Raw genomic sequence first — 13,615 nt, 5'->3', positions numbered from 1 at the left:
CTATCATTTTGAGGATTGGACCCAGTTCTTTTGTACAACCCCACCCCATCCCCCTTTTTCTGAGACAGTGTGTTGCTGAGTTCCTAAATTGTCCATGCTGGGCTCAGAATTAGGATCCTGCTGCCTCAACCTCCCAGAATACTGTGATGACATGTATGTGCCATTAGGCCAGGCTACAACGTTTTCTTTTTAAGTGTTTCCAGCTCTATATAGACCAAAAGAGTATGAACAGAAGAATGTGGCTTAGAGATGCCATTGTAAAGAGGCTTGGCTTTGCCTAAGTCAAATCTGAGCCCATAACACATCTCATCACCAGGCACCTGCAGAGAGTAACTATGGGGGAAATCACACTAATATTAGCAAACACACTAAATCAAACTGAAAAAAGAAACTATCAATTTCATGTGATCAGTTGGAAGCTAGATGTCTCACTCAGTTTCTCACTGGCTCCCCTTCTTTTCTCCTTTCCTGTCTCCTTCCCTCTCTTTTTCCTCCTTATCTCTCTTTTCTCCTCTCTCCAGACAGTATGTTGCTTGATTGATGCTCCTATCATTTTTAAGTTTAGGAGACAGGGTTATTACACTACTGTACATTTTTTTTGTGGAACTAGGAATTGAACTGAGGCCCTTGCACTTGCCAGGGAAGTACTTATTCTACTGAGCCATCTCTCCAGCCCGCATTACAGTACTGTACTTTATATTGTTTACCTGTCTCTGCTTTGTTAGCATTTATACATTGGGATAATGTATCCAAATATATCCCTTTTCTCACTTCTTTTCTTTCCCCAGACCTATCACAGAAAGCTTGGTAAACTTGTCACCACTTTTGGAGATTTTCACTCAATCACCTGAAGGTTGAAAGGTGACTTTGTTCACAGTTGACATTTGTACTTTTTATTTTGACATTTGTACTGTTTATCTCTCCCACTGTCAGATACACCCCATGTCTTGTCTTGTCTTTCTATCTTGGGAACCTGACCATCAGGGTTTGCATTAATGAGTTCCCTTGCCCTCTGGATAGTTGGTGAATTTGGTCAGTGAAAGCCTCCCATGGGCGATGGAAGGCAGAAAAAGAGAGAGGCCATAATATTTATTCTCTAGTTTTGTCTCTGATAAAAGAGCATAGATATATCACATTATCCCCATCACCTGTGTTGTCATTGTGTGGCTTTTATTTATAGCTGTCTTCTATAGGTTCCAGTAACTATTGCCCTCTTTTCTTCTTCAGATCTACTGTTGATAGTCCAGAACACTATATTTTTCCTTTAGAAGTTGTGTTGCCTAAAAGCTCTCATGCACTTTTGGAGTGTGCCATCTCACATGCGAAAAGATCCTGGATGGCCAGGCATTGAATTTATAAGCTATATTGCAGTCTTTATTGAATTGAGATTGTAATAGTTAAAACTGATATTAAAGCACTTTCATCTGTGTTCAGTACTGTACCCTTAACATGCTTCCTGGTACAAAGCCAATACCTATAATTTATTAAAGAAATGAACAAGTGAGCTCTGTGTGCTTATTTTCTTTAAATTTTAATTTTATTGGTGTGTTTGCAGCACATAATATTTTCATTCCTTGTAGGGAGTTGGTGCACATACATAAAACATCTTAATTCCTGTTTTCATACTGTTCTTTTTCTCTCCCCCATCCATTGGTCCTCTTTCTTTTTACAAGATGTCTTTTTATTTCCTATTACCTATCTTTTATTTTGCTCTTTATCTATGTTTTGCTCTTTATCTATATTTTATCTATATATTTGTCTGTGTGTCTAATTCATTTCACTTAACCTTATGTTCTCAAGGTGCATCCATTTTGCTACAAGTGACTGAAGTTTATCTTTCTTTATGGCAGAGTAGTAATTCACTGTATATAAATATCACATTTTCTTCACCTACTCATCCAGAACAAATGAGGCATGTGTTTAGACTCAAGTATAAAGATGTAAAATCTTTGTATGAGATCCTGTGCCCATATATATGCTGTCTGACATAAATTTATTGTATCGCTTTGATATTGTGTAAGTAAATGTTGACTTCTCCCATCAATCAAATATGCTCCACCCTTATCGGAGAAAAAGAATTGATAAAAAACACCATGTGTCTAGTTATATAGGTAAAAATCAGCTACGGACTTTTTGTATTTTACTCATTCCATGGCTTACTTTGTCTCTTGTATGAGTTTTTTCATAAGCAAAATCATCATTAGTGCACTTCTGCTCATCATTAAATGGTCCGTACACAAACCAGGGCCTGCGTCAGAAAGAGTCCAACTTCCCTCATACATTTTCCTCACGACTATCTTGATTGTCTAAGCAGACTAGACTCCAAGAAGGTAGGCAGGGACTTTGCTTTTAAATATTCTGCACATTTCAGAATACCACTTACAGACCTATGCCTTTTGCTCATATCCTTCATTTAGTGACTTTTAGAAGGCTAAAATGGTTAGTAATCAGTCAAAAGTGTCTAGAGTAGCCTTTTAGTAGAGAAGTCCATGAGTGAATGCTGACTGGTACTGCCAGGACAGCCTGAGGAGTTAAGTGAAAGAGAAGGCCAGAATGCTTTAATACTTTGTGATGAGATTTGATCAGATATGTTTCTGTGAGTACTGTATTTTAACAACCCATTCTAAACTGATCAAACACGCCAGGAAAAATATCCAACACTATTACAACCAAGCCAATAACTGTATTTTTCTCACTCTAAAGCTAATTGCTCCAACTGGACACATTATATTGACGAGTCATAAGTACCTAAGATTTCGTAGTAATAATGTCATCTTTTTTGTAAGTGGAGCCTTAGATTATCTGCAAAATGGATTAAATTGTCCTTCAGGATAAGAAGGGACAGTAAGCTCTATAGAAATCAGGAAAAAGTGTTTAGGTTATTTCAGTAATGATAACTAAGTATATGTGGTTACTGAGAATCAACAAGGACTAGTGCAATACCTGCTCAAAAACTATATTATGAGCTTCTAATTATGATGCACTCAAGTGGCCTTGTCCTAGAGATTGAATGTCCTCTTTAAAATACATTTTCTTGGGCTGGGGAGTTAGCTCAGCTATTTAAGAATCTTCCTGGCAAGCACACATTCCCAAGTTCAATTCCATTACTGAACACCATTCCAGCCACAGAACACCAGGTGTGCCTTGTTGGCCCCAAAGCTGGGCGTGGTGATGTATACCTTCAATCCCAGTGCTGGAGAGGCTGAGACACAAGGATTACTAGGAATCCAAGGTGCATAGCTAGACCCTGTACCAAGTAAATAAATAATAACATAGAAAATCAATTTTGTATTTTGTGTAATAAACCTCGCAACTACAATCACTGGATAAGAAGATACATGATAATTCATTTTTAAAATTTTTATGTATTTAGTATGTGATCTGCAGGGCCTCAGTATACAGATCAGACTCGTAGTGTCCCTCCTGTTTTCAGCCTCCCAAGCGCTTGGAATACAGGCACACTACACCACACCCAGTCTCAGTCACTGTCTCAGCATGCCTTGGGGGTGGGCCTGGCACAGCATGCCACAAAATGAACCCCAGTCTCTGTGCCTGCCTAAGCAGGCACTTTAGTCCCCTGAGCTATTTGGCTGGCCAAGAAGATACATAACAAATGAATATTATATTATCGCCACTTAAAATTAGGGTCCTTCTTTCAAGTACCAGGTGAGATTTGTTCTAAACTTTTACTTGGTCCACTTTTTAAATAATTCCAAGAATACTAGTAGTTATAATAATAATAATGGTGATAGTGATCATAGTAGTAACCCAGAATGCTTTCTTAAAATCTTTATTTATTTGGTACAGGATCTCACTACGCAGCCTGGGCTTGGACAGGCAGGCATGCCAGGGGCAGGGCTGGTATGCAGTAGCAGGGCTTGAATCTGGGTCCTTGAGCTTGCCAGGCAGATGATTAGACTGATGAGCTATCTCATCATCCCCAGGATGAGGTTTGAATATAGAAAGATACTTTTTTCCCACAAGGAACTTACCACTTTTTTCACATTTAGAAATATGAAATAACACTTCAAGTTGAAAAATTTCTCACTAAACTTATGAAAGGAAAAGTAGCTGAAACATGCAATATTTATATAATAGTTACTCTGATAGAAATCTAATAATATTTTTTCTTTCTATTAAAAAGTCAAATTGCTATTAAGATCCAATCATTGTGAAATATGTTTCACCAAACATAATAAATGCTGGCTATTAAAGAAAAATGAAAGAGGAGTAATAATTCAAATTGTTTGTAATAATCTTAATAATCAAAAACAAATCACTCATACATATGACCTCATTTGAATTCCTAAGCAATTTGAATGAGGTTAGGAAAGGGAGAAGAACATTTGAATTATGGAAGTTGTGAAGACACCTTTTTGCAAAAGTAACTGAATCAGGACACAAATCTGCTAGATCCAAGTCCAGGACTCTTTCCACTACATTACCCTGATATCATGGAATGGAAAACATACTGACAAATGTATTGGAATATGCTTCACCAGACATAGTTAGAAAGCTGTATATGCTTTCTTTTCTTTTTTTTTTGGGGGGGGGGCGGAACAAGGCATTGAACTCAGACCCTTGCGCTTGCCAGGGAAGCTCTTATTCTACTGAGTCATCTCTCCGGTCCCTGTATATACTTTCTTGATGCTACCTCAAATCCTGGACATGTTTTGTGGTCCTACAATGGAAACCTACTGTATAAAAATGTGTGGATTGGTGTTCATACAACATACACCATTTAAAATAAATTGTGACACAGTCAATGGAAAAAAAAATCTCTCACGCATAAACTTCCTATTGTTATTGTCAGCCATTTTGCTAAAGTTTTCCTCCATTTTTCTCCTATTATTTTGTTCTAAGATATGTAGGAACCACATGCTTCCTCTAACTTCAGAATAAAACCAAATACTCCCATTTAAGTTACAAGGACAGAGGCAGATGATGCTTACACTAAATTCTATTACGAGATAGAACCTTAACACACAAGCAGAAGCAACAGTGCTATCAGTTTAGCATGGTAGTAGCAAGTTAGTTTGGGAAGTATCTTTCAGCAGGGGATTTCAAGCAGACATTTGGGGTATTGTTCAATTCAGAACACACACATGTTACTTCAATTAAAGTGATACCATCTTTAACCTACAGTATTAGGCGTGCTACCCAAGAGAGGATTTCCTTGGATTCTACCTCTTTATAAATACCTAGCAATTAATTCTCCTTTTTATTTGGAAATATATATAATGATCAAAATTCAAAAGACATTCAGATACCAATAACTTTTCCTCCTACTTCTGCACCCTTAGCCTCCCATTTCTTAAGAGACCACTAACATTTCATATCTCCAGTATATCGTGCATCTATAATCCATAGATAAGCATAGTATATGTTTGTGTATATACTATTCATATATATGTCTCCAGACATTGGAAGGGAATATAGAGAAGCACATTATTTGTACTTTGCAAGGTAATTTTGTAATAATTTATCCTAAAATAAACCCATTTTTCCTCTTAGCTACATAATTTATTTCTTTTCTCCTTATTTGGCTTCTAATTTCTCCAATGAATGGTCCCCAGTAATAGCTATTTCTATGTATCCAACCAAAAACAAATTTCCTTGGTGGAAATATCAACTGTCTTGCAATTGGGCTTAGTTCTAGACCAGTTGTAATGGATGTTGTTATCACAAATAAAATGTGTCTCAAAACTCACACGTTGTGCTTATATCCTTTAAAAATATTCACAGCTGACAACTCTGACTCATGCTCGACATTTGTAGACACCTGAAAATTTATTTTTCTTTGAGTGATTCTAATGCGTTAGTTTTGATCTATTGTGATCTTTTAATATTAGCACTTAAGGGGAAACTTACTTCAAGTCTGTTGAGTAATTAAAGGAGATCCAGAATTAGGAGGATAGCGATTCCTATGTGAAGAAGGCAACTATCCAGTGGATAGTTCAGATAATTTCACAATTTGTACCGAGGTAATTTATAATAAGCCAATTGTTTTCTGCCATTCCTAATAAAATTATAATCTCAGCATGACCATGGCCTTACTCTTTCAGGAATTTGAGGGTTTATTTTCTGCACTCGAGGCTAATGTGGCAAGTGCTCATTCTGTTCCTCTCTGTTAGGGTCCACAGTTATTTCAAGTGGTCATTCTGCTGCTACATTATCTTTAATTGAGAAAAACATCCTTTCCATATGTCCCTGCTGAACAGCATACTGAAACATCCTACAGGTGTTGGGATTCACATTTGAACTTAAGTTCCACTTAGCCACAGAAAAGAGAATTTCCAAGGGGCAAAACATGAAAACCGCTGGTTTCATTGAAGTGGGCCTGGTTCTACTTATACTTTTATGAAACAACTCTAAGCTTCTAAATCACTGGAAATTTCAGGAAAGCATACAAATGCAGGTTTTAATGTATTATACTTTCAAACCAATGTCTCTAGATGTAGAAAAATGTACTTTGCATTTCATATATGAAGAAGTGGAAAGAACAGTATTTGTTGGTTTTATTTGTTCCAGATTCTATTCCAAAAATATGCTAAGGTAAAATATATTTTTTCATGTTGGAATGAAATTCAGGATTAACTCTAAGCTAATATTATTTACATATGCGTATGTTATGTCAAAAAGAAAGAAACTGAGTAAATATATTTTGTCCAGGTTTGAGTATTTCATGATCATGGTATCTCTGCGGCCAGGTAAATATTTGAGTATTACATTAAAAGTTTAATGTTTAAAGTGACACTCTCAAAAACCTGATGGAATTCAATAATAGCAAGAAAATAATACCTGATAGAATGATAGAATAACAGGGTGATAAATCAAGTGAAATGAAACAAATCCCTCAAATAAAGAAGAGGGTCCTTTGTTTTTATGACATCAACATATACCACGCTTTTAGAATCAGGTAATTGTGAATAGCTTGTGTTTTTATCTGAACTGAGGAATTTCAAAATGTATGTTTTGACAAGTTCTCTATAGATCTTCTAAATGCAATTCAATTAGTAACCCTGATTCATGACTTTGTTTATACACTTGTGCTTTTGTACATCAAAAAAGTTATTTTTTCTATAGTTTCTAAGAATGACTCTCAATTTTAGAGCCTTAGTCTGAATGATTTCTGATGTTTTTTGAGCATACACCCATTTTGCTTTTTGTATATGTGCTCATTATGACATTTTTCAGATACATGAAATAGACATGCAATATTTTATCAACTTGAAAGTATGGGAAAAATTCCTTCCAATAAGAAAAATTATGCACATGCATTTGGTTTTCTCTTCTCAATGTATAGCAGCAAGAAAGAGAAAAATATGGTAATATTGAATAACGTTCCTAGGATAAAAACACTACTTCAACAGCCCATAAGTGACTCTTGCTTTTATTCTTATGTTGAAATTCTGCTGTCTTCTTATTAACTAGTGTTATTGTTATTAATCACTATGATTAATCAGCCTCATTATCCTGTTTACTATTACTTTAGGTATTTTGCCTTTGGGCATTTACAGGGAAAATATCACTATTCTAGTGCAACTGCATGTCTTAATTACTACTCCTTTCTACTTCCTGTGTAAAATATCTGATTGAGACATTGCCAAATTACTATAAGTGCTGTAGTGTCTTTCAAAACCTCCTTAATATTTCAATTTCTGTAAAATTTCTGATTTTTCTTTCTTTCTCTTCAGTTCAGCTAACATTATCTTTGCTTCCCATTGTGATGCCCTCCAAACTTCCCACCCTCAACTTCTTTAATTACTAACTGAAAGCACTGATTTTAATATTTAATCTGTACTCTTCTCTTTTTCTGGGTACTTATTTCCTCATTCTGGAGAAAAAGATGACCCTTTTCTTTATACTACCAATATTTCATGTGTGTGTATTAAATGAAGCGCCTCCATGTTCTCTTAAATACAGTTAAGGATGGATAGATAAAATATAAATGTGCAAAAGGAGCACAAAAGACATATAAAGTTTTATAGGAACACAAAATAGGGAAATTATTTTCCTCTAAAATAATAAGGAATCATTTATATTTAAAAAATCAAGCTCCACAGAATGAAAAATGTTTTGAGTAGAGTCAGGTAATTGATTTGATATAAATAGTTTATATAAATAAAATTTATGAAGTAGAGAATTGAAGGGAAAAGACAAAATTCAGTGAAGTTCATTATTTTTAGAAATTTAAGCTATGTCCACCTCATTTTTTTGTTTTGTACATAATTAAAATATCCTGTATGTAGTATATACACCACAAAAATACCATGCCTTGCTAAATCTGACCTCTTCATTCATTTATACTTTACTACCATAATAAACATTATTTTCAAAGGGTGATAGCCCAGAAAAATTAGGGAGGAAACCCTTGCAGGCTGATTCTTCATGGTCACTTAAATTAGCAATGGCCTCATGGGTATTTGTTTTATTATGCTTTGCAAATTATTGCACACTTGAAAAATCGTTTCTTGAGAGAAATGAGTAATAACTACTATCAAATAAAGATAGTTCATAAACGTGAGCAATTTTTAATCTCTGGATCTTCTCTATGAAATCTTTCATGAAATTCTTAATGAGGAATTATCTCTCCATTTCTTAGAATCCAGTATTATTTCATACATGTAGTGTTTTTCTATATAATATTTTATTTCTGCTGATACCTGATTATTTCCATTTAATATTGTAAGTATTCATGTACCATCTCTTTGCCACTGAAATTTTTGATGGGAGCACATGAACTTGTTTTGTCTTTCAACTTTCTAAAGCACTCAACAGTATTTTGCACATAACCCATACACACAAGTTGCAGATTAAATGTGTGAATAAGCAATCCTTTTGAAAGCTTCCTCTAGATGTGTTAGTCATGGGATTTTATTTCAAATATTGATTTCCAAAGGAACAAACATAAAATTATAGAAAATGTGGTGAAATGATGGCAGATTTTTGGGGGACATTGAACTCAGTTCAATTATCTGAGAAGTACTGTAAAACTCATTAAAACAATTGTTTTACCAAAATTCTGACATATTTCTTTATTAAATGTGTCCATAGATGAGTATATTCAGAGGTGTATCAATTTAAGAAATGAATTTAAAGAATCATTTTTATACCTACATTGTCCAATAATAAAATTAATCAAAACTCAAGGAAAGCCAAGCAGTTAAACTGTCAATAAGTAAAACCAAAACATTACATAAATTGTTGCATACCTAGAATGTTATAGATTTCTCATTTTTTACAATAATGCAATCACTTCACAAGACATTATGTTAAATTCAGTTATAAGTTAAAAATGCAATTGCCTTTTAAAATAGGTATTTAAAATGAAAGCATAAAATAATCAAATTCATTAATATTTGATTCTTATAATAGGTTTTCTCATTCAAATAAACTCATACAAATAAACTCAAAGGATTAAACAATTTCTTCACACTATTAATTACATTGATGTTAATCAAAATAAAATTTTTTCCATTTGCTGCTCTTTGCACATAAGAATTGCACATGTTTTACATGTGCACTTTACCATTTTATAATCTTCTTTGCTAATTTCACTTAAATAATTTCAAATGAATAATGTAAACATTTAAGTAAATGAAAATCATACATTGTTCATGCACAAATAAGAGCCTAAAACTTGTAAAACTTAAGAGGCTTGAATGGGTTTTAAATAGCATGTTTTATATTGAGATTTGAACTTCTGTTTATGTAGCTACTTAAAATGAAAATCAAATGTCTTGGTGAAAACACAGAATCTATCATTAGGTACTGGTAGATATTCATGTCAGCCAAGCCCATCATTCGTTCTTGTATGCACTTCTAGCTGCACTGCCACTTTAAAAACCTAGGGGCTGTGGCAATGATCTCTGCCACTAGTGTTATTTGTGGTACAGAGTACGAGCAAGAAAAGTTTTTGGACCTGATAAATGATAGGTAAAACTTAAGATATCTGAAATAGTGTTTCATTCAAAAGAACGCCAAAGTAAAATACATATCATACTTGTTGCTTCCGTTTTGCAAGAAAAAAAACTCCAAAAATGTCCTAAAACCTATTTTCAGAGTAATCTATTCAAACACATAGGTTTCTTAAAGGCTTTAACATCAGTTTAAGTGACATTTACCTTTAAAATTTGGCCTAATTCTTGCATCATATCCTGATGTCCTTCCCATTAATTTGTCCAAGAAATCTGAAGGGGACAGGGTCTGCGAAGGCTGTTTCCCAGACCTGGTGTCATGGTCTTTGCAGAAAGCTGCCCTAAAAATCATTGACTCTTTTAGCAATCATTTCATTCTCAATCTCTTAGAAATAATACTCATAAAATATTTAAATCATGGCTTGATAAAAACATTCGTTAGGAAGATGAAAAATACAAACTCTTTGATCAACTTCTGAACTTGTATATGATCTAAACTTTAAATGACAAAACGTATACATCCTGAGTCATATCTCTCATGTTCTGAAACATTAAACATGTTTAAGATCAGACAATACCTGTAAATTTGGATTATAGATTTTAAGGACATATAGTTGCAGCTTCTTATTTTAAGGATTGTCAAAAGAAATGATGAACACGTCTTAAACTTTATGTGGTGACAAAATGATTTCCCCAGGACATTAAAATTTTGTTCCAGCATAACTCACTAACTATAAGTCCTTAAACTTTTTCAGGAAATAGATAACAATATGAGCTGAACAAAGTAAACAGTATAGCTAATTAGCATATTGATTGTTCTCACCTGCTAGATTCTGTTCCATTTATCAGCTATTAGTATCTCTCAGTGTATTGTCTAAAATAGGATCTTCACTTAGAATTTTAACTTAATTTTAAAGTAGGTCAAGAATTAGCCTGTCTCGTCCTTTCATCATTTCATCAGTTATTTATATATAAACATTTAAATTGTTGACTCTCCAATAAAATATTAATAAAAATAGTTCTAATGTATTTTGTCTTTTCCATTACAAAAACACTAAAAGTTGACAAGGAAATTGCCCAGATTATCATATCCATTTTAAAAGTAATAAAACACTAATCAAAAGCATTTTGGTTTATAGAAAAATACAATATATAGTCATTAAACTGAATTCTTCAGTAAAAAATGTTTCACAAGCCTTGTCTCCAATAGCTTAACAAATAGTCTCGTTAATTCTGTCACTAAAAATACAGCCTTTCCGGATTTTCAAAGAAAGGGAATTAAATGTAAGTACAAAGATGATACAAACATTTGGTAAGAGTTACAAATTGATGCAGTCATCCAGAAATACTCACATTCCCACAAGGAGATTCATCTTATTAATCAAGTTTGTTTGATTATGATGGTGGTGGTGGTGATGAGGATGAGGATGAGGATGAGGATGAGGATGATGAAGATTCAAATAAAACCCAGCCCAGAATCTTTCTTAATCATAGTAGGAAGTGTGAATCTGAAAGGAACATAGTGAGTTTGCCTGGTATTCGTAATATTATTTCTATTTGTTCCATTTCTCTTGACTCTGTGAAAAAATACCGTAAAATTTGGTGAAAAATTAATGAGAGAGTTCTGTACTTTGTTGTAAGAGCATCTCTTCTCTCTATTCTGTTTTAGACTCCTTGTCATTACTAGGGTATTTCACTTTCTAGTACGTCAAGGTATTAATTGATTTGGCAATTTGTAAATTATGTAGAAATGGAATCGTGCAAATAATTATTTCTCACTGTTTTAACTCTTTACACTTCTTTTGTCATGCAGCCATAAATACAAAATGTCATATTATTTAAATGTTGGTAAGTAACCAATTTCCCAATAGACTAAACAGCAGAAATTGATAAAAACACATTTTTGAAGTTCCAAGAAAATTCCCGAATTTCAGTTCTCATAATATGCTCCTTCTTAGTTGATGAATATAATAGAAGTCCTGAGTTGGCTGAAAATTAGGGTTTTCGTATATTTTATGTAAGATGAGCTTATTCTGGACAAATTAATACAACTGTTTCCACCATGTGAAAAACATGACATTCAATAATATCTTTAAGTGATTTCCAGAAAAATTTGAGAGCAAAAATAGCAATCTTATATAGAAAGGTGAAGAGCATGCAACTCGTCGACTACCTTAATATCACATTGGCTCTGAAAATATGTGTTGAAATACATAGAGTTCAGATATGCAACAGAAAACTTGCTTTTGTAAAAATTTATTACCCTCCCACTGTAATTAAGCTTTTTAAACGAACAAAAGAAATTTAACTGTTCCTTAAAAAATTAAGATAATATGACCCAGGGCACAGAAAAGACATATAATTGCATGACACTCTCACTCTCAACCAGTTTTCATGTGGAAAATATCAGCATGCAAAGTCATTTTACCTACCTGAAGTGGTTTGTCTCTAAGAAAAATGCAAACAAGACTGTCAAAATGTTCACTAGCTGCCGGTTCATTCCTGGTTCTGTGATGCTTGTGGAAAATATCCCGAAATGATTCCAAAAAGAAGCTAGACAAAGTATCTATTTATTGTCCAGATTCAAAATCTGACAGGAATCTAGTTTCCTTGAAAATCAAAAAGAAATTTGGGGTTGTACAGTTTGCTGAGAAAAAACAAAAAGTGCCAATGCTGGGCATCATGGTCAGGTCAAGCTGAGGTTCGGGACCATCAGTTAGCCCAGGCAAGACAAAGCCTCAGAACTGATGAATTCCCCAGCTGTTTCTCCTGGATAATAAAAAAAAAATGCTGCTACCTTAATCGAATCACCATGCAAAGGGGGCTGGTGACAATGCCATGCTGGAAGTCGGGATGCTGTGGCTTTTGTTTTATATCCTTTCTGTTTAGAAAAGCCCCTTTCTCTGGAAAATGTTCTCTTTTTAAAAGAAGTTGCAAACGAGGGAAAAGAAATGACTCTGTGAGCTAGAGTGCTTTTGGGGAATAGGGGAAATTTGCTGAGATCCTGTGCTGGAATGAGGGCTACAGAAAGAGACGGAGACGTGATCTTACCCAGCCTATAAATTTCAGCACTCGGACAGCTCCTAGCTCTGAAGTGCGCATGTTTCCTTTTTCAGTAGCTTGGGGCGGGGGTCGGGGAGAGGCAATCAAGAAGGGGACGTGCCTGCCGTTCCCAGGCAAAGAGTGACTGGTCGCTTGAGAAGGGGGTGCGACAGTGTCAGGGGGAGAGCTGAGGTAGGGGAAGACGGAAAGGGTGAGAGCGGCTGTGGTCTGAGCTCCTGGAAATACTAGTGTGCCTGTGGCTGGGTGGGACGGGAGTTTGAAGCAGAAAGAACAGGGAAAAATGTTTAGGTTCGGGGATAGAAAATTGTGGAAAAAGAAAACAGGATTCAGAGTACTGAAATTGTAACAAGGGTGTGGGTAGTTCGCTCCTTGACAGTGAAAGCCAGAGGCAAAAGAGAAGTCTCGTGCTGAAAAGGAAGGGACATTTCCGAGGTGTTGAGAAGCTCATGTAGAGAAAAAGGTTCAAGAGGATCGATAATTTAACTTAGAAGCCTTTTTATGTTTTCCTCCCCTCTTAAGTGTTTTAGTCTGATTTTAGCTGCTTGTTCACAAAGGCTCTCTTTACCTCGCTAACAAGGAAAGTCCCTTCCTCTGAGCTTTCTTCTGTTGCTTAAATCCTTTGGGTATTCTCA

At 34.8% G+C, this 13,615-nt stretch overlaps 1 protein-coding gene across 5 annotated transcripts in view; it reads right to left on the bottom strand.

Moving 5' to 3' along the window:
* Nucleotides 1–13,178, bottom strand: part of Glra2 (glycine receptor alpha 2) — a 270,770-nt gene extending 257,592 nt beyond the window's left edge. The window contains exons 1-4 of one of the 5 annotated variants that reach the window (XM_004635063.1): nucleotides 12,972–13,114; nucleotides 12,353–12,529; nucleotides 11,274–11,497; nucleotides 10,128–10,261 (exon numbers count right to left, since the gene is read on the bottom strand). Coding sequence is in view for 4 of the 5 variants with exons in the window: in XM_004635060.1 (XP_004635117.1) it covers nucleotides 10,128–10,261; nucleotides 12,353–12,420 (202 nt within the window). In the remaining variant the exon portion in view is untranslated. Of the gene's footprint in view, nucleotides 1–10,127; nucleotides 10,262–11,273; nucleotides 11,594–12,352; nucleotides 12,817–12,971 lie in introns of those variants that run through there. The other 4 variants (XM_004635060.1, XM_004635059.1, XM_004635061.1 and 1 more) reach the window with 4 other exon arrangements.
* Between the last annotated feature and the right edge of the window lie 437 nt (nucleotides 13,179–13,615).

This window comes from Octodon degus, unplaced genomic scaffold, assembly GCF_000260255.1.
Source record: "Octodon degus isolate 3935 unplaced genomic scaffold, OctDeg1.0 scaffold00069, whole genome shotgun sequence".
Lineage (NCBI taxonomy): Eukaryota > Metazoa > Chordata > Mammalia > Rodentia > Octodontidae > Octodon > Octodon degus.
This window is presented reverse-complemented; position numbering and strand designations above follow the sequence as displayed.